Here is a 20268-nt window from a genome sequence, read left to right as displayed (position 1 = left end):
CTTTTGCCTTCTGTGACGAGGAGCAGACGAGCCCGTAAGTGCCCGTCCGGGAGCTGCGAGCTGCAGCAGCAATAATGGAACCTTGTCTCAGAAAACACCCCAGAGGCCCACTCCGTTTTCACCGGCACGCACAGATTTGCAAAGGTTGCTGTTCTAGGCATGTTTAAATCAATAATATTATTTAAAAATATAGCAGAGAGGCTGCATTCTGCTACTGCCAGGTGCAGGTTTGCAGTTGCTACTCTCTGCGTACTTGCTGTGTGAGTGTCACTAGGAGAGCGGGGCTGGCCTCGTGAGGGACGGGGATGGGTCAGGAGGCACTATGTTTTCCCCCAAATCTGAGCTAAAGCAGGGCTTAGAGGCCACAAACCCACCGCAGCACCTTCCCAGATAGCAACGCAATGGCTGCCTCTGTATTTCTAGCTTGAGATGCTGATTTCTCTTCTTCTTCCTCACCCCACCAGGACTTCTGCAGATCAGGGTCAGCTCTTTGGAATTAGGCCCACCTCCTCCCACCCTCCCTGCTCCCCATCCTCCCTCGCTGGCAGTTTGGGGTGGTCTGGGCAGTCTTTCCACAGACACCCCCCCCTCCCAGCAAGGCACTGCTTGCTCTGCCTCCACCGAAGAAGGAGTCTGTATAGCACAGGGGTGCAGAAAAGCCCCAAACGGCACCCGATTTCCTGCAGAGCTGGCGGGTGACTCTTGCATCACCCCTCCCGTGCAGGCACACGCTGTGCAGCAGGGAGTCAGCTCCCGCGGGGAGCGCTGCGGTGGATCCCTTCAGGTTGGCTGTGCTCGAGATGATCCTTTTTCCCTGCACTCCGTGGCCTTCTGTTGGAAAATGAGCCGGGAGAGGCGTGAGCTGCCGGAATTTGGGACCTAGACTAGGCAGGAGACTAATTAGGAGTCAGAAGATGCGGGTACTCAGGAATGATGTGGAAACTGCTGTGTTTGCCTGTATTTGTTAAATGCTTTTAGATTCTGGATGGAAAGAGCTTTAAAATTTTAAAAACACTGTTTAGCAGTGCTAGGTTTCTTCAAGGTCTTTTTAAACTGCAAAGCATAAATCTTCAGGCATTAATGAAGTTCCTACCCTTTCTCCTCTTTCCTCCCGTACTAGAGACCTGCCGCTTCTCTCATTTCTGTGCTGCAAAGCAGGTGTCACAGAGGTTCGTAGGATCATAATTCAGGTTGGAAGGGACCTCGGGAGGTCTCGGCTCCAACCTCCTGCTCAAAGCAGGGTCAGCTGTGAGATCAGGCCAGGTTGCTCAGGGCTTTTTCCAGCGAGGTCTTGAAAACCTCCAAGAAAAGCAGTGCACAACCTCCCGGGGGCCCTGCCCCACTGCTTGACCATCGCATGGAGAAAAAGCTTCCCCTGAGGTCCAGTCTGAGCCTCTCTTGTTCCAGCTTACGCCCATCTAGTTACCTCAGAGTATAAAGCAGGTGTGAGTGAGATCAGAACCAGATCCCATGGCATTTTCATAAACAGAAAAGAAATCCTCAGCTAAGAACTTCAGTAAACTCATTTTTGCCCTCAAGCCAATCTGCAGCACCAAGACACGCACGTGCAATGCCCTGAAGGTGAAAAGTGTAATTTTACAGTTACCAGGCACATTAACCCAGGACAGGAAATCATCCAGAAAGCTCAAAGCAGGAAACTTAAAGGAGGAAAAAACAAAAGATGAAAAGAGACTTTTTTTTTTTTAAGAAAAAAATGCTGAATGATGTGTCAGGACCTGCACCCTCCTTCCGCAAACCAAACGCCAACGTCAGTCCAGGAGAATAATGCATGAGAACTACAGTGAAATGAAGAAAAAAGAGAGAACAAGAGCGTGAGAGAAAGTGCACGGGACTGCAGGAGGAGGAGGATGTGTATCATTTCGTTACCAGCAAAACAAACACGATGCCATCGGAGTGATGGGATTGTTGTGACCATGAAAGAAACACTCCAGCACACCGCGGGGTCACGTGAGTTTATTTTAACACTGATTAAATGCTTGTAACTTCCTTCCCCAGCCTTTGCCAGGTAAAAATTTGTTGCGTTCAAGGGAGGATCTGTGTCCTTGTGTTCTCATGGAGTGAGTGACTTTGCCCGGAGCGAGGTGCGCTCCGGCTAAACGTGGCATCGCTGTGTGCCCTCCCCAGCAATGCCCTTCTTTGGGGCTCTGTGCCCATCGGAGCTGTGCAAGATCACCGTTGCTCGTGGGATCACGCAACCCTGTTCACCCAAAAACCAGCTCTTGGTTTATAACGGGTTACTCTTCAGCTTGCTCAGCTCTTTAAGGCATTGCAGCAGGTGATTTCAGAAGTGCCAGCGCAGACTGAGTGGTGGGGATCAAGGGGAGTGGGCCCATTTCAGCCATAGTTTGCATGAGCTGAGGCTGCCATGAAGCAGCAGCTGCGTGAAGGTCATCAAAGTGAAGTGCCGGGTCCTGCCCTTGGGTCACACCAACCCCAGGCATCACCCCAGGCCTGGGGCAGAGGGGCTGGGAAGTGCCCGGCGGAGAAGGCCCTGGGGGTGCTGGCTGACAGCCGGCTGGGCATGAGCCAGCAGTGCCCAGGTGGCCAAGGAGGCCACCAGCCCCCGGGCTTGTGTCAGCACTGGTGTGGCCAGCAGGGGCCGGGCAGGGATGGGGCCCCTGTGCTCGGCCCTGGGGAGGCCCCACCTCGAATGCTGGGCTCAGGTTTGGGCCCCTCGGGACAAGAAGGGCCTGGAGGGGCTGGAGCGTGTCCAGAGAAGGGCAGCGGGGCTGGGGCAGGGTCTGGAGCACAAGTGTGCTGGGGGGCGGCTGGGGGAGCTGGGGGGGTTTAGCCTGGAGAAGGGGAGGCTGAGGGGAGCCCTTCTCGCTGCGGTTTGCATAAGCTGAGCAGTAGCGCAGCTCTCTCGCCACTCCCAGCAACAGCAGCAGAGCCGCATCGCCCGGGCTGGCAGCGCGCAGCTCCAGGGCTGACAGGCAAGCGTGGTGTCCAGCTGTCATCTGCTGACTCAAAAAGGGAACTGCACGAGAAGGGATGGTTTTGGAAACGCGGTGCTCACGCCGCGACGTGAAGTTGATGCATTCACAGGCTGCATCGGCTCTTGTTGCTGTTTGGCCATTTGCAAGCTCTGTTAAGTAGATGACCCCACTCATGCCTGTAATGGGCCTTTTTCAGAATTGCTGTTTCTTGCTGCAAGATATCGATCTTGTTATGGGTTATTTTTCCCCAAATCAGCCTTCAAAAAAACAGCCTTTTTTGAAGTTGAGTCTCACTAGCACTAAAGTAAAGATGTACAGGGACATGAAAGAACTTCACCCTATTCCCAGGGCTCAGATCTTGCAATGCAGGGGTAGCTTAAATTTTCTTATTATTTTCCTCGACTAGAGTATAAGGTAGGGAGGAGGGAAGGAGCGGCCCTGTTTCCTCACCCTGGGCACAGTATGTGACACGGCTGAGCTGGCGCCTAAGCGTTTGCTCCCAGTCCCTCCTGGCCTGCTTGTCCCCAGGGTGCTGCAACTGTGCACTGCCCTCTATTTGGGGAGATGCTTTGCTTCTCGTTCTCATCTTTGCTTTATCAGCGGTCATTCTTCAGAGGATTTTCATTATTTCCTAGCGGTTACTCTTGTTTATCTTCCCTAATAGCCTGTCTGCTTGTGGAAACAGATCCGCACTGCTGCTGGAAAACAAGCTGTTCTCCCACAGCTCCGTCTGTGCCCATCCTACGATTGAATCAATGCCAAATACTCCGTGCTAAGGCGCACTGATTATCTTGAAATAAAAGACATCAAGAACAGGAGCCCATAGGGGAACTATTCCATCAATCTTCCCACGCAAACAGCCCTGAGAACATGCTTGGAATGAGATGTGGGGGTTAGTGAATGACCTGAAGTCAGAAATGCCGGCTACTAATATGACTCAACATGGGAAATTTGTCATGAAGATGAAATGTGGCTTTTGAAGATGTTATCTCAGGCATCTTTGTTTCAAGTGATAACATGGGCTTGGTGGTAGCAGAGGGTGCCAGAGCAGGGGCACAGGCTGCCCAGAGAGGCTGTGGGGTCCCTTCCCTGGAGACATTCACCCCCCGCCTGGACGCGGCCCTGTGCCCCTGCTCTGGGGGTGCCTGCTCCAGCAGGGGTGGGACGGGGTGAGCTCCAGAGGGCCCTTCCAGCCCCCACCAGTCCGGGATTCTGGGATTATATTCTTCTGGCTGATACATTCCCAGTTGGCTACAGGTGCCTTTTTCTACTATAGTGCTTAAACCTTGCATTTTTATTTGTTGAGAAGGGACTTTTTATATAAAAGTACAAAAACTCTTGGCACAAAAGACCATACAAGGTATAAAAGTAAGTCTACCTGCTCATGCCATTAACAGTGCAGCATTTCTCTCCACGAAGGCATGTGGCACCGTGACGCACCACAAAACATGTGAGCGGACTGGGAACCAGCTCCAGATTAAGACACTTAAATGTAGGTGTCTCTACATATGCTGGATGTCTAAAACTCTCCGTGTCACTAGCGGAGAGAGTCGTCAGTGCAGTCAGCGGTGCCAGGAGCAATTTGGGTAACTGAGATAGGCAGCGCCCGGCTGCTGGCAGTCACGCTGCTGTTCTCTGCTGCTTGTCAGAGGGGAGGTGCACCCCTCCTCCTGTATTCTTCTTCCATCTGAAATTTATTAGCTTCTTAGATGTACCTCCCTTGTCGGCATTATTGCTGCCTCCCTCTTTGAGCATCTCAGGATTTTTTTATTGTGAACATGCATAAAAAAGCCCATAGAAAAGACAATTAAGCCTTGCAAATATCTGCATCTGTCTCAAATGTAGCTGCCTCCTCTGATATCAATTTTTAGTCTAGTTTATGGACTTGCCTGTACTGATTCTGTCCCTTGCAAGCCTAGAAGCAAATTAATTGTGTTAGGTTAATGGTTGGACTTGATCATCTTAAAGGTCTTTTCCAACATAAATGATTCTATGATATCACAGATTCTATGATTCTATGAATCTAATTCCCACTCTTTCTTCTAGGGGTGTTTGATCCTAAGTCTTCCAGCTGTGATTATCCATTTTGTTAAGGACTGAGTCATCGCCTTGACTCCTTCCTTAACTGCATTTCACCCATCACACAGGTTTCCTACTGAAAAGACCCCACAAGTTCTACCTGGTTATTTGTAATTTATCTTGGTGGAAGAAAGGAGGAAGAACAGGCTCTGTGTCTCCTTATAGATCTGTCTAATGACTTTCATTTTGTAACTGAAATCCCGACTTGGCTCAGATGGGATGCGTTTCTGCCCCCGAACTGGATCTCCAGAAGCCTCCAATAGATTTGATGAGCTCCAAAAGGAAATGGGTGCCAGTACCTAGATGAATTTTGGACAGATTGAATTAACTGTGCTTTGACACTGGGATCTCTACATTTCTGTTCTCCCTTCAGCTGGGTTGCTTAAGGAAGTCCCCCCTCATACGGCATTAATTAGAACTTCAGCAGAACTCCCTTCACTCCAACTCCTCCTCAGGCGGATGCTTGCCAGCTGCTATATATAATAAATTTCCAGAGGCTCTGCCCATTCTTTTTTGGTTTTTTGGAAAGCACTTGTGAAACAACCATTATTATGAGTCCTCGGGCTCAGTTTCTGCTGTTGCTGGTGGTTTTGGCTGTGGGCAGCTGTAAGTGCAAGACATTTTGTTACTAACAAGCGATCTTTGAAAGAATCCTTTATAGTGCTTTGAGAAAAAACAGGTTGGGAGTCGGGATACTTGGGCTTTACACCTGGGAGTATTGAAAGATTCTTGGACAAATCACATAACCTCTCTGTGTCTCAGTGTCGTCATCTTTGAAACGGGGATAACACTTCTCTACTTCTTTAAAGAGGAGCGTATGCTTAATGTACTTTTTTTCAGAGCCTCATCTGAGACTATGTTAAATCCTATACAAAAGAGTATTATCAGACCTTTTAAGGGAATACCCCCAAAATATTTTCAGATTAGGATTCATACACCCTGCCATCTCCACTTGTGCAAGAGAAATCCCAGACACGTATTCTTCAGCATCTGTCCGTTTGCTGCATTACAATGAGATTATTCCTCTTGTTCCCATTTTTTTCCTTCTTTTTAAATTACTTTATGTATTTTAGCTGTGAAAGATAATTTCCACCCAGGGAAAGGAGACAAGGTAGGTTCTAGTCTTCAGCTCCTTGTTCAAGTGAACGGGCCAGTCTGTAGCTACTCAGCTCTAGTTTAATTAGTGCAAACTAACAGCATTCACTGCACACCATAAGGATCTGTGCAGCTCCCCGGTCAACTAGTGCTGTCCTTACGCTATTTCCAAGCTTAGCGTAGCATTCATTAAATTTATGATGCAAAAAAATAATTGCCAAAGTCATCCAGGTTGTAAGGAGATGTTTTAAACTCATTTTGTACTGTGACAGGTGTTGATGCTGGCACCGAAAACTGGACTGTGCATGCTACCAGGGTGACTGCTGCAGGCTCTGCCTTCCTCAGGAGGGATTGATGGGACCCAAGGACAGCTCTGCGGGGTTTGTGTGAGTCCCCACTGCTGCCCCTCCTTCCAGATTTCCTTTTCTGGCTTTTTCACGGGGAAAAAAAAATAAAAAACCAAACCCCCAGATTCTCTGAGAATAAAATGGGACTCCCAAAACCACCAAAGCTGAGAATGAAACTAATTGGTTTACAGTGAGATTCCTGCTGCCTACAGGGATATCGGGGAGATGCACCTGGTTTATACCTTGGATCCAGTATGTACAACCTGAAAAGTGGCAATATTTGCCAGGTTGGAGGGCAAGCGGAGATAAGATCACAAACAACAGGCCAGGTTATCACACACATCCCTGGTTAGCTTAGCTGGAAAATGAGATCCACAAGGGTTCAGTTACCAACCTGTTTGACCTCCACTCATCATAGGATCACAGAACAGGTTGGGTGGGAAGGGACCTTTACAGCTCATCTAGTCCAGCCCGTTGCTGTGAGCAGGGACACCTTCAGGTCAATCAGGTCGCTCAGAGCCCGTCCAGCCTCACCTGGGATGTGCCCAGGGATGGGGCATCGACCACCTCTCGGGGCAACCTGGGCCAGTGTCTCACCACCCGCAGCGTAAAACATTTCTCCCTTCGATCCAGTCTGAATCTGCCCTCCTTTAGTTTCAAACCATCCCCCCTTGGCCTGTCACAGCAGGCCTTGCTAAAGAGGTCGCCCCCACCCTTCCTACAGCCCCCCTTTAAGCCCTGGGAGGCCGCAATAAGGTCTCCCCGCAGCCTTCTCTTCCCCGGGCTGAACCACCCCAGCTCTCCCAGCCCAGCCTCGCAGCAGAGGGGCTCCAGCCCTCGGAGCATTTCTGTGCCCCCTCTGGCCCCGCTCCAACAGCCCCGTGTCTGTCCCGCGCTGAGGAGCCCCGAGCTGGAGGCGGTGCTGCAGGGGGGTCTCCCAGAGCGGGGCAGGGGGGCAGCACCCCCTCCCTCGCCCTGCTGCCCGCGCTGCTGGGGATGCAGCCCCGGGCACGGGTGGGGGTCTGGGCTGCGAGCGCACGTTGCCGGCTCGTGTCCAGCTTTTCACCCCCAGCACCCCCAAGCCCTTCTCGGCAGGGCTGCCCTCCATCCCCCCATCCCCCAGCCTGTGTGGGTACCGGGGTGGCCCCGGCCCAGGGGCAGGACCCTGCACTTGGCCTTGTTGGACCTCAAGAGGTTCACACAGGCCTGCTCCTCGAGCTCATTGCAGCTGACAACTGCAACCTTTGTATGGGAATCAACGCATTCAGAGCATAAAGTCACAAATGGGACCAGCACACCTTGGTTCTTCTCCTCCTCCATCCTGATCTGACGTACAAACTCAGGGAAGTCTCACAACTTACCCCAAGCCTCTTTGTATCCCTCTCTGTGGTGATATTTCAGGAGTTTAAGTGGTTCTGTCTGTCGCATCACCATTTCTTTTTACTTCAGCTGTAAGAAAGGCATAAAAGGGCATTAATATTAAACTGCTCCATGCTTTGGTCACAGGTTGTAACTTTTATTTCTTTCTTTGTCAGCTGCTGTGTTTCAAGCACTGTTGGGTAGGAACGCTTTTGCCCCTGGACTTGATTCACAAGGTGAAATTGCATAATGACTCCTCATCAGCTCTGGGCAGACCTGGAGACGTCTCGTACTAGCAACAAGAATAACCAGCGAGTCCCAGAATCTGCAAAAAAATCATTGCCTTTTCATAAGGAAGAGCAGTATGTGGGCAATGATTTTGACCTTTCTCCTTTTCCTTTTGAAATCAGAAAGAAAATCTCTGACTTCCCGGAGTGAAAGGCTCTTGCTCAGCACTTGTTAATTAATACTTTGCAGCATCACCAACGCTAAGGCTGGTGTCACGACCGTGGGCACCCAGAGGAAGTTTACTCCTTTAAGATGTTAAGGCTAATTTTGTGATCATTCCTTGCAAACTAGCAGAGCCTGTCTCTACTCCTCCTCTGTTACATCTCTCAGTGCCACTACGGGAACGCACCCATCTCACACACTCAAATGTCATTTGAAATTCTCCTGATGAGTGGTTCAGACCCATAACCTGTGGCACTCCATAGTGCCTCGACTATGGGGCCTCTCGATTTCCCAGAGCCAGTGCTCCTAGAGACAATATATAAATCAGGAAAAGACCCAACGCTCATAAAGCTAACGTTTCAGTGATCTCTGCATCAGAGAAACTCACTTCTGACCCTAAAAGCACGTTTTTCAGCTCAGCACTGCAGCCCCCCTGAAAACACTGAGGGCAGAGGAAGCATGCATCAGTTCTCTCCCACAGAAACGGATGTCATGGCAGTGTTCGACACAAAGAACTTATTTCTTTTGTGTTCCTTTCCCTAACTGTCAGTAAAATGAAGCGAGCCACCTGCGTGCAGTGTCAGGGGAACTGGTCCCTGCCGCAACAGCTTAATTTTCCCAGCGAAGGGAGAGGCCTGTGGAATCGATTCAGGGTCGGCTCATACGCTATGGACTGTTCCTGACCATTTAAACCTCAGGCTCAATTTGCAGGCAACACCTTACTCACCTAGCTAGATGGTATATGGAAAAGAAATGATTCATTGGGATAAAACAAGCTGATAAATGTGCAGGAGATGAGGGATTCGGGTCAAGGGAGGGTGGGAGATGCCAGCCGTCCCTCTCCCAGCAGCAGCCATCTCTCAGACCCAGTGTGGGACCATGTTATAAACCAGCCAGGACAGGTAAATAAGAAACACAGCGAATAAAATGTAGTATAATCCACACTGAAAGGGAAAAAAACCCCAAACAACTCAAAACCCCCTCATAGACTTTGTCATATTTTAAATTAACTTTGTCATGGAGAAGTGTTTAGAAAACAATATAGATGTATCAGTGAAGTCCTCATCTTACTGTGGGGCTGTATTAAAAATGGGGCACAAATAGGATGGGATTGGAAATTAAAGATTGGGAATCTCTTGTTCTACTATTTGCTATTTATCTCCAGAAAAAAAAAAAAAAAAAAAAAGCATGGAGTAATATTTAGCAGGTGCTGTGAGAAGTGCTGGAAGTGCTCACCTGTGGAAGTAGGGGGACAGTTTAACTAAGAACAGTTTTAAGTAACGCCTCACCCTGCCCTTTAGCAACGGCAGCATTTACTTGGGGGAGGGAGCAGCAAGACTCCAGTGCCTGGCTTGCCTGCACCATTCTGGTGAGAAAAAATAGGAAAATTGGAAAAAGGGAAAAGTGGTGATTCCCAACCAGCAGGCGGTTTATCCACCCTTGCTCCGTGCCATGGCTCATCCTGCCCTCGATGTCAGGGGCAAGGTGCTGGGACGATGGAAGCGAGGAGCAGCGGGGTGGTGGGAAGGCTGTGAGGCTGTGCAGGGACAGCGTGGGGACACGTGAGGGGACAGCGTGGGGCTGTGAGGGGACAGTGTGGGGATGTGAGGGGATGGTGTGGGGATGTGAGGGGGTGGCGTGGAGCTGTGAGGGGACAGCGTGGGGCTGTGAGGGGACAGCGTGGGGATGTGAGGGGATGGCGTGGAGCTGTGAGGGGACAGCGTGGGGCTGTGAGGGGACAGCGTGGGGACGTGAGGGGATGGCGTGGAGCTGTGAGGGGACAGCGTGGGGATGTGAGAGGGTGGTGTGGGGCTCTGAGGGGATAGTGTGGGGATGTGAGGGGACAGTGTGGGGACGTGTGAGGGGACAGTGTGGAGACATGAGGGGATGGTGTGGGACTGTGAGGGGGTGGCGTAGGGATGTGAGGGGACAGTGTGGAGACACGAGACATGAGCGGACAGCATGGGGACATGTGAGGGGACAGCGTGGGGATGAGAGCATGGTGTGGGGCTCTGAGGGGACAGTATGGTGCTGTAAGCGGATGGTGTGGGGATGTGAGGGGACAGCATGGGGACATGTGAGGGGATGGCGTGGGGCTGTGAGTTGACAATGTGGGGACATGTGAGGGGACAACATGGGGACGTGGGGGGATGGCGTGAGTCTGTGAGGGGATGGTGTGAGGATGTGTGAGGGGATGGTATGGGTCTGTGGGGACGTGTTAGGGGACAGTGTGGGTCTGTGAAGGGACGGCGTGGGTCTCTGGGTCTGTGAGGGGATGGCGTGAGGGTGTGTGAGGGGGTGGTATGGGGCGGCGGGGCTGTGAGGGGATGGCGTGAGGGTGCGTGAGGGGGTGGTATGGGGCGGCAGGGCTGTGAGGGGATGGCGTGAGGGTGTGTGAGGGGGTGGTATGGGGCTCTGTGGGGCTGTGAGGGGATGGCGTGAGGGTGTGTGAGGGGGTGGTATGGGGCTCTGTGGGGCTGTGAGGGGATGGCGTGAGGGTGTGTGAGGGGGTGGTATGGGGCTCTGTGGGGCTGTGAGGGGATGGCGTGAGGGTGTGTGAGGGGGTGGTATGGGGCCGCGGGGCTGTGAGGGGATGGCGTGAGGGTGTGTGAGGGGGTGGTATAGGGCTCTGTGGGGCTGTGAGGGGGTGGCGGGAGGGTGTGTGAGGGGGTGGCATGGGGCCGCGGGGCTGTGAGGGGATGGCGTGAGGGTGCGTGAGGGGGTGGTATGGGGCGGCGGGGCTGTGAGGGGATGGCGTGAGGGTGTGTGAGGGGGTGGTATGGGGCTCTGTGGGGCTGTGAGGGGATGGCGTGAGGGTGTGTGAGGGGGTGGTATGGGGCTCTGTGGGGCTGTGAGGGGATGGCGTGAGGGTGTGTGAGGGGGTGGTATGGGGCCGCGGGGCTGTGAGGGGATGGCGTGAGGGTGTGTGAGGGGGTCCTATGGGGCCGCGGGGCTGTGGCGGGGCGGCGTGGGTCCGTGGAGGCGGAGCGCGGCGATGCGCGAGGGGACAGCGCGCGGCCGAGACGGGCGGGGGGCGTGGCCTGGCCGGAGCGGGGCGGGCGCAGGCGGCGTCCCCGCGCGCAGCCGCTCCTTTTTGCCCCCGCGCGGGCGCCGTCGCGGCCGCGTTGCCATGGCGGGGGGCCGGCGGCCGCGGCCCTGAGCTGCGCGGGAACGGCGCCGGGCTCCTCCCTCCTCCGTCCCTCCCCCGGCCCGCCATGGAGGACGAGCTCTACCTCGAGAACATCGACGAGTTTGTCACCGACCAGAACCGCATCGTGAGTCCCGCCGGCGGGGCTGCGGGGGGCGGGGGTGCGCGAGGCGCCGCCATTACGCGACCCCCCTCAGGAGGGAGCGATGCCCCCACTCCCTACAGCCCCACGCCTCCTTCCTACACCCCCCCCCCCCCCCTCAGCCTGGCTGCCTTTTGGGGGGCGTGTGTGGGGTGTGTCAGCCTGCGCCTCTGGGGGACCCCCTCAGGCTGGGCCCCAAGCCCGGCTCTGGGGGTGTGGAAGCATGTGTGGGTGTCACGCAGGGTCCCCCTCACCCCCTCCTGCCTGCCTTCAAACAGCCCCAAACCCGCCGGGAGCAGCTGCTTCCCGCTGGCAGTCGGCAGGTGAGGCCGTGCCCCCCCCCGTCGCACCCACCTGCGGACACGCGTGGGTGCCCTGCCTCCTCCCACCAGGCGAGGAGGAAGGGAGGCCTCCGCAGCCCCTCAGGGCCCTCTGCTCGGGCGTTGCTTATCTTTGGGTGTGCTGTGTTTGCTTTTCCGCAGGTCACGATGTAGCGTTCATACGGGCTGTCAAGCTGCACAGGAGATGCTGGTTTTGCCACGATTTTTTTGCCCCCCTTTGACTTAAAATTAATTTAGTGTCTCTGATAATTGGTAGTGGCATCATTTATATCACAGGAAAAGTGCTCTCCCCAAATTCCCTATGCTCCCTAATAGGCGACCTGTTTTTCCTCAAAGAAAAGTGACATCAGTGTTTTAGCTCAAGGTATAAACAACAAAAGTGTATGAAACACTGGGTTTTTCCATGAAAGGCTGAGGCAGTCTGGACAACTATTATCAGGTTAAAAGTAAAATGACTACTTGTTGCCTCTAGCCTCTTGAAGCCTTGCTTTTTCTAGGACAACTCAGAAAAAATGGTCTGTGTTTCTTTTAAAACAAAGTTTTTTGCCTAGAAAGTGATACAGTGAAGTTGTTGCATCTTGTATGTCAAAGCGGCTGTATTAACGTGAACTGCTTATGTCGTTACAGTTTATTTCAGTAAACTGCTAGAGTAATAAAATTTAATTTAATTGTGTTTGAGACAGGAGAGGCCCTGGCCTGAGGATTATTTGAAACAGGGAGAGGTCCCAGCCTGAGGATTAGTTTAAAAAGGCAGAGCGGGAGGAGAAGCAGCTATAAAAGACATGCCTTGTCTAAATAATACAGCACGTCAGTGGCAAGGCTGGGATTAGAGCTGTAGTCTACGGAGATTTAACACGTACTGTTGAACTTGCGATGCAGCCAGAGATCCCCGTGGTGGGCGAGGGTGGCAGGAATCTGATAAATCCCCAGCAGTTGTTTGGGAGAGCAATAAGAGCTTCTCACAATTAAAAATTGCGCCGTTTAGTTTTCTCTCTCTGTTGTGAAGATAAGCAGCGCAGGTGCTTTGAATGGCTTTTATTTATGCAATGGCATTTCAAGAAGGCGTTCCCAAACCCACACCCTTCAGGGTAAGGCTCAGATGTTCAGTCTACTCATTAAAGCCCAGGGTGTCCACGTGCTCTCGCTTCTCGCAGGTTTTGCTGGGGATTTCTTGGAGGTGGGTAGTCTAAAGAGCTTGACTTACCCATGAAACAAGCGAAAGGTGGAGGTTTAACAAGGTGAGAGACTGAGGTTTTCTTACTAAAGTGGGGTTTTATTTTCTCGTTACAGGTAACATACAAATGGCTAAGTTATACTCTGGGAGTTCACGTCAACCAGGCTAAACAGTAAGTATTAGCACATCCCACAAGCTTTTTGTTTTGTGGCAAAGCCTTGTTAATTACTGTTTTCATGACTGTGGTTAGTGTATTAAAATTGCCTCTCTGGAAATACTTAAAAATCCCGCGTGTCTTCTGAGGTGCAGTCAGTTATGTTATTCAACCTGCCTCGCTCCTCCTGTAGGCAGGTCTTGCCTGGACTTGATGGAGGTCATGCTTTAGAGAGCTGCGCTCAGCTGGACACCTTATGCTGCTTTATATCAAAGATACTTAGGTCAGAATAGATGGTTTAGGTTACATTACTACAGGAATGTATGCAGCTCCTTCCATCCTGAAATGCGGATGTGTTTTCTGAACTTGGCTCCGGTCCTGCAGCCAGAGCTGTGCCTTTGTGAGAATCTGCTGCGGCACGTCCCAGCTTAGGATGCCGTATGTTGCTCGTGGGTATTGCTGGGAGCAGAGTCAGGAAAATGCAGAACAGGTCACGCGTATGGCACACGCTCACCCGCTCTGGTTGCCCTGCCACGTGGCGCGTGATGTGTAGTTAGTGTCTGCTTACCAGGCTTGATGGGCACAGGCAAATATTTGAAGGATGGGGAAGTCAGCTGTGCTGTTAGGTATTTTTGCTTCTCCAAACTTGGTATAAATGTGTAACCTTGTCATGGTGTATTTTGAAGAACAAAAATTACTGTAACCTTTTATGTATCCTATAAAACAAAGCACGAGCTCCCACGGATTCTGGGGCTGCTGCTACAGAGCAAGGTAAAGTTAAGTGTAAGATTTGAAGGTTGCATTAGAGTGTCAAGTCCTGTAATACAAATATTTTCTCTCCTTGTTTCTGGCTGTAGCTTGGACCTAAAGGGGCATTTGTTGTTTACTCAGCCGCAGTGTACTAAGCCCAGCTTCTCCTGTCTTGCCCAAGCTACTAGAATATCAACTCGGGCATCTGATGTAACAAAGAGGTGGTTTAGTCTCTTTCCTCTGCGTGTGCTTGAACCATGTAGGTGACTTGTAAATCTGAGCGTGCGTCAGTGATGGTGTAGACCTGACTGCAGAGCTCTGCTGGGAACAGCTCTGGTCATAGAGTAAACTAGGAGACAGAGAACTTTTTGCTGTGAAGAAGATGGCCCAGGTGAAACAGAGACAAATTCTCATACCCTTGAAAGCAGCCTGGAGGTGGAGAACTCCTGTGGCGTCTTTGTGCTTAAAACTCTCTCCTAGAAGCTGGAGAAGTGCTTGATAACAAAAGAGAATTACTTTAGTGAGTTTTGCTGCTGTGGCAGTGTGGTGATTGCAGTCTCTCTCGGTGGCAATGAGGGTCTTCAGGTGTTTTTACCAGACAGCGTCCTCATGGAGTGTGCGGTAGTGTCTGTGCCCAGTTACGTGGGACGCTCGTCATAAATCAGTGGTAAAAGTGGGAGCTGAGAGCATGAGTCTCGGCTCAATCTCATCATCACTAATCATGCTCTTCCCTCCTGTTTCTGATCTCCGTGTCCGTGGATGTGGCTAGGATTGTATACGTACACCTGGCAATGCCATCGCCTACCAAAAATCACCAGTTCCACTTTCAGGTGTTTCGGAATGCTGGATCGTAACAAGGGAAACAGCCTTTCTTGAGGGGAGACTTTGGAACAAGCTCCCCAGAGGATTTGAGACCATCTGCAACTGACTGCTAAAGCTTTGAGAGCTTGTATTCATTCCACCTTTGGTTTATATAGTTGTTGGACTGAGATTCTTCAAAGTGGCAGAGGAGAAAGGTGTCTCAGATTAATTTAATCCTGGTTAAAATAGCTGTGCTTATGTGAAATGTTTCCATGTCAGGCTGGCTTTACTCTTTTTTTTTCTTTCATGTAAGCGTCGCGGAAGAGGTGGTGACAGGCTCTTTCTAGGTGATTAACACTGGTTTCTTTTGTGCAGGATGCTGTACGATTATGTAGAGAGGAAACGAAAGGAGAACTCAGGAGCTCAGCTTCACGTCACCTACTTAGTAGCAGGAAACCTCATCCAGAACGGACACGTTGTGAGTGTTTTATTTCTCAAAGGTGTCTGTGAGCTCTTTGTTCTTGTGTCTCCCATTTTGGTTTGTAATCTTTGGGTCAAAAGCTGAACTCGCTCTCTTCTCCAGCAGCAGGCACGGTGTGCTGGGTCTTCTGTACGCGTACAGAATAAGGCACTCGCTCTGTCCCAGCACCCAAATGGAGGGGAGGAAGATGAGCTGGTCATAACTTGGTAATATGGAGCTGAATAACACACCAGGGGTTTTATTTAATTAACTTAAATCCTCTTACAAGTCATCTCTCAATCCTATCGCTAATATTGGACAGCGGATCTTCTAAAACAGTCTGGAGGGGTCTTGGTGAGATCAGCTTATCCATTTCGCAGGATCTGCTGTGGAGTGAGAGTAGTGTTTGGAGAGGTCTTGGAATTCATTTAGGATAATAGATAATAATTAGACTAATAATAAATAGTTGAAGTTCTCTTGTTAAATAAAGCAACTTTTTTATCCTGGTATACAACAGAAATATAAATTCATTAATAGTATTTCGTATTTAAAATGCATTCACTTGTTAAGCGAAGGAATCGCTGCTTGTAGTTGATGTAATTATTTTTTCTCGTTGCTGCTCATCAGATTTTCAAGAATGCTATCTAAAACTTCCGACAGGTACCCAGGGGTTTCTGAAAGAAGATGAGCAAATCGATTGCCGGTTTCCCTTTGCTCTCAGAAGAACTTATTAGCCAAACAAAAATGCCTTTGACATTCCACTCGGTATCAAGTAGTATCTTTAGATACCCAAATATCTCTTACAATACAATCCATGGTCTTCGTTTAGTATTAGTACATCTCGGGGTGTCCTGGCTTTTATTTGCAGATTGGAGGGGAAAAAAAAAGCCCAACAAACCTTTTTTGAATTTTTTTTTCCTAAATAATTAACTCATTCACGTGCATAGAATATTCTCTTTACATCTCCAAATTCGAAGGTAATTATTTATTGCATTAGTTCTGCATGATGGAATATATTTATTTAAAGCTGTACAGGCAGTGTCACATTTTTAACCTGAGTTTAATAGGTTTTCCCCCAATTTCTGTTGGAAACAGTACAGTAGCACTTGGCTCGCTAGAATTAGTGAGGGATTTGTCAAGATATTGTAATATTTTAAAATTTGCCATAATGTATTTAAAACAAGTTAATTCTGACATCGGATATAGGCAATTTTTAAAAACTCTGTCTTAGCAGTTTATGTATTTGTAAATCCAAGAAAGGTCTACGAAGGTAAACACAAAGGGTACTTTTTTGCCTGTTTTAAATATCTTATTTTTCAATGCTGCGGTAGTGGTCCTGCTAGGAGAGGTGACCTGCGGGTGCAGGGAGCTGATAGGGGCAGAGATGAAGCAGCACCCGGGTTCGGAGTGCTGCACAGGAGGAGTTTGGAGTTCCTCGGGCTGGGTGGGAGGAGAGGCCAGTCCTGGAAGGTACTTCCCGAAGATGGGCAGGCATTGGAGTGGGTGTTATCTGGCACAAGTCAGTTGTGGGTAGGAGAGGGGTGCGAGGGCTTGAGACGCGACCCTGCGCTTGCTGGTAAGCCTGCACTACTGCCCGCTGTCAGTAGGTGTAGCCACAAGGCTGCGATTCAACTGCAAGGCTCAGCTGAAGGGAGGTCTGGACAGAAATCGGTCACAAATTATTCTCCTCGTGCCTTAAGCCCTGCACGCTCTTTGCTTGCAACTTTTATCTGCCTCGGTGAGGGACCGAGACTCTCGATCTTTCTTTGCTGTTTGAGGTTGCGTACGTTTTCTTGCCTCTTTTTTTACTGGCTAGCCTGTGATATCAGTTAAACACAAAATTAATGGTTGGGTTTTGTCCAGTCTGTCTCTTTGGATACTCCCTGTATAAACCGCAGCCTGTTAAGTGTCACAGAGCAGATATAGTCCTTGAGGCCTGGCTGCAGAGCACATTTCCAGAAACATTCACTTCTAGCTTTTAAATTAAGCATTTAATTTCTCACGGTGTTTTGCTTCTCTGGTGCCGTGTCTGTGCTACAGATTGCTACGTTAGAGTTTACTGGCAATCTACATACACACGGGTGATGTGGGCTAGTGCGGCGGATTTCTGGCAGCTGGGTCATCAGCTGTGTTAGTTTGCTTTTCTCTGCTGTGCAGCACAGTTGTTCAGTTCTCGTTTCATCTGCGTCTCATCTCCCAGTGTCAGGAATGGAGGGCAGAGGATTTTGTTAGGGTTGTGGTGATCTGTGAAGCAGCTTCGTAGAAAAGGAGGAAGACAGAGCTTCGAAAACTAGTGCTGATGACTGTTTAAAGGCATTGGCAGTGTTCTTTGCAGCTATAAAGCTGCACCCATAATAGGTAGACTTCCTTATTCAGTAACTGAAAATATCAGCCTTATGTACAACAGATCTTTTCAAATTTTAAGGTTGCAATTTATTTATTTTTCTTACAGTGCCACAAGGTTGCGGTAGTGAGAGAGGATAAGCTTGAAGGTAAGCAGGTCGTGCAAATTATGCGGTTTCAGCTTTTTTCTTTGAAAGAACAGCAAAGTGAGTAAAGCTCAGAACTTGCCATCTGCACGTAATTGCCTGGTCAGGCTGCTGGGTTCAGGTGTGTACTTTTTGTACTAGATTTTCTCAGAATTTCGAACACCTGAGCCAACAGCTGTGTAACTTCAGACTTGCGATTTAGATCTGATTTTTTTTTTCATTTATTAGTGTTGAACATTTTAGTCAGTGACTCTTCCACCTCCCTGCCACTGACAGATGGCTCCTCCTTAAAGGCACGATAGAATCATTAGTGTTGGAAAAGACCTCTCGGGTCATCAAGGCCAACCCCCAGCCCAACACCCCCAGGCCTCCTAAACCATGGCCCCAAGTCCCACGGCTACACGGTGGTTGAACCCCCCCAGGGACGGGGACTCCCCCACCTCTCTGGGCAGCCTGTGCCAGGGCCTGACCCCTCTGGCAGGGAAGGCGTTTTCCCTCATCTCCAACCTAAACCTCCCCTGACGCAGCCTGAGGCCGTTCCCTCTCGCCCTGTCACTGGTGACTTGGGAGCAGAGACCAGCCCCCCCCTCACTCCAGCCCCTCTCAGGCAGCTGCAGAGAGCGAGAAGGGCTCCCCTCAGCCCCCTCTTCTCCAGGCTAAACCCCCCCAGCCCCCTCAGCCGCCCCCCAGCACACTTGTGCTCCAGACCCTGCCCCAGCCCCGCTGCCCTTCTCTGGACACGCTCCAGCCCCTCCAGGCCCTTCTTGTCCCGAGGGGCCCAAACCTGAGCCCAGCATTCGAGGTGGGGCCTCCCCAGGGCCGAGCACAGGGGCCCCATCCCTGCCTGGCTCCTGCTGGCCACACCAGTGCTGACACAAGCCCGGGGGCTGGTGGCCTCCTTGGCCACCTGGGCACTGCTGGCTCATGCCCAGCCGGCTGTCAGCCAGCACCCCCAGGGCCTTCTCCGCCGGGCACTTCCCAGCCCCTCTGCCCCAGGCCTGGGGCGTTGCCTGGGGTATGATGTCTGAGTAGTGTATGGCAGTGTCTCACAGTGCTTTAGAGCAATTATGAGCCTTCAGGCTCCCAAGGACGCTGAAGCAGACAATTTTAGTTATTGTTTAAATGCAGTTGTGGTCTTTGTTTGCCCTGAGTGATGTGGGTATTAGTTTAATGTCCCACCAGGACTTTCTCGCTTTTGTCTGGGGTATTTGCTTTCGCAGTAAAAGGTGAAAAACCCCACCACTATAACACTGCTTCCTGCAACTGTTCTCCTTGCACTGTTGGTGGTCTTGCCACCTTTCCAGGTCTGGTCCTGCTGGTGAGATCTGTTCTGTAGCAACTGGAAAACAACTGCACGCTCTTCATCGCTTTCAAATAACATTTTTGGCGTTTGAGAACATACTGGGGCAGTTGTGACCTTAAATATCCGTGCTAATGATCTAACTTTGTTTGAAAGACTCATGTTATTTTCATTTTTGAAATCTGAAGTGGATTTCTAGCGAAAGTTGTCTTCGTCAGGGTAGTAGTAGTTGCACTGCTTGACGATCTATCTGTCATGTTTGTTGAATTATGTACGCTGCATAATACTCTGTTTTGCTGTGGAGGAAAGGGTTGTTCATTTTGTATTAGAAGGCAGGCCAAAGGTATGACTTATATTTGGAAGACGCTGACATTTGTGATAGCAGCAGAGCTGCACAGTCTAGGACTGGCCCCAGGAAATGATTACAGTGTGTATTTTTGCAGTGCCTAGAAGCTCTGCCTCAGACCAGCACTGTGGGGAAAGAACAATATAAGCAATGAACAAAGAATTGCTAAAAACAAGCCCTTGTCTCAAGGGGGTTACAGCCTAAATAGCATAGAGGAGGCAAAATAGTGATTCTAGCAGACTACTAGAGAAGGGACTGCGATGCTAGCTGATATGGTGGACGCTACCTTAAAGGCAGAGAGCAGTTCCAGCAGGGTAGAGTTATGACTGTCTATTTTCTTCCTTAGCTTTAGGTGTCACTTAGATACTCTGGATCCGAAACACTGGATGTTTTGATGGTATACCCAGAGAGATTGCTCCTAATTCAGTTATGTAAGAGCCAAGAGCATATAGTGGAAAACTTAAAACAAACATCTGGAGAGCAGCTCCGCAGAGGGACCTGGGGGCTCTGGCCAACGGCAAGTTGAACACGAGCTACCAGCATGCCCTGGCAGCCCAGAGGGCCAGCCGTCCCCTGGGGGGCATCGAGCCCTGCATCACAGCCAGGCGAGGGGGAGATTGTCCCGCTCTGCCCCACGCTGGGGCGGCCTCACCCCGAGCGCTGTGGGCAGCGTTGGGTGCCACAGGACATGGAGGGTATAAAGCTACTGGAGAGTGTCCCGAGGAGGCCACGGAGCCGGGGAAGGGTTTAGAGGGGAAACGGTACGAGGAGCGGCTGGAGTCCCTGGGTTTGTTCAGCTGGAGCAGAGGAGGCCGAGGGCAGCCTCATGGCGCTCTGCAGCTCCCTCCCGAGGGCAGGAGGAGGGGCAGGGCTGGT

General features: G+C 50.7%; 1 protein-coding gene and 2 long non-coding RNA genes across 5 annotated transcripts in view; 2 read left to right on the top strand and 1 right to left on the bottom strand.

The window, feature by feature from the left end:
* The first annotated feature begins 1527 nt into the window (after positions 1-1527).
* On the top strand, positions 1528-7975 carry LOC135311604 (uncharacterized). Its single transcript, XR_010371255.1, has 3 exons — positions 1528-1968; positions 6404-6517; positions 6670-7975. It is a non-coding gene; the product is annotated as an uncharacterized LOC135311604 (long non-coding RNA).
* On the bottom strand, positions 4240-12021 carry LOC135311605 (uncharacterized). The gene is made up of 3 exons (XR_010371256.1): positions 11932-12021; positions 7840-7927; positions 4240-5335 (listed from the first exon to the last, which is right to left on the bottom strand). It is a non-coding gene; the product is annotated as an uncharacterized LOC135311605 (long non-coding RNA).
* Positions 11382-20268, top strand: part of POLD3 (DNA polymerase delta 3, accessory subunit) — a 31391-nt gene continuing 22504 nt past the window's right edge. For 2 of the 3 annotated variants that reach the window (XM_064441592.1, XM_064441591.1), the window contains exons 1-4: positions 11382-11562; positions 13209-13264; positions 15173-15275; positions 17710-17749. In XM_064441592.1, the coding sequence (XP_064297662.1) occupies positions 11503-11562; positions 13209-13264; positions 15173-15275; positions 17710-17749 (259 nt within the window). In that variant the 5' untranslated portion in view covers positions 11382-11502. Of the gene's footprint in view, positions 11563-13208; positions 13265-15172; positions 15276-17709; positions 17750-20268 lie in introns of those variants that run through there. The other variant, XM_064441593.1, reaches the window with a different exon arrangement.

This window comes from Phalacrocorax carbo, chromosome 1 (assembly GCF_963921805.1).
Source record: "Phalacrocorax carbo chromosome 1, bPhaCar2.1, whole genome shotgun sequence".
In the NCBI taxonomy this organism is placed as follows: Eukaryota; Metazoa; Chordata; class Aves; order Suliformes; family Phalacrocoracidae; genus Phalacrocorax; species Phalacrocorax carbo.
This window is presented reverse-complemented; position numbering and strand designations above follow the sequence as displayed.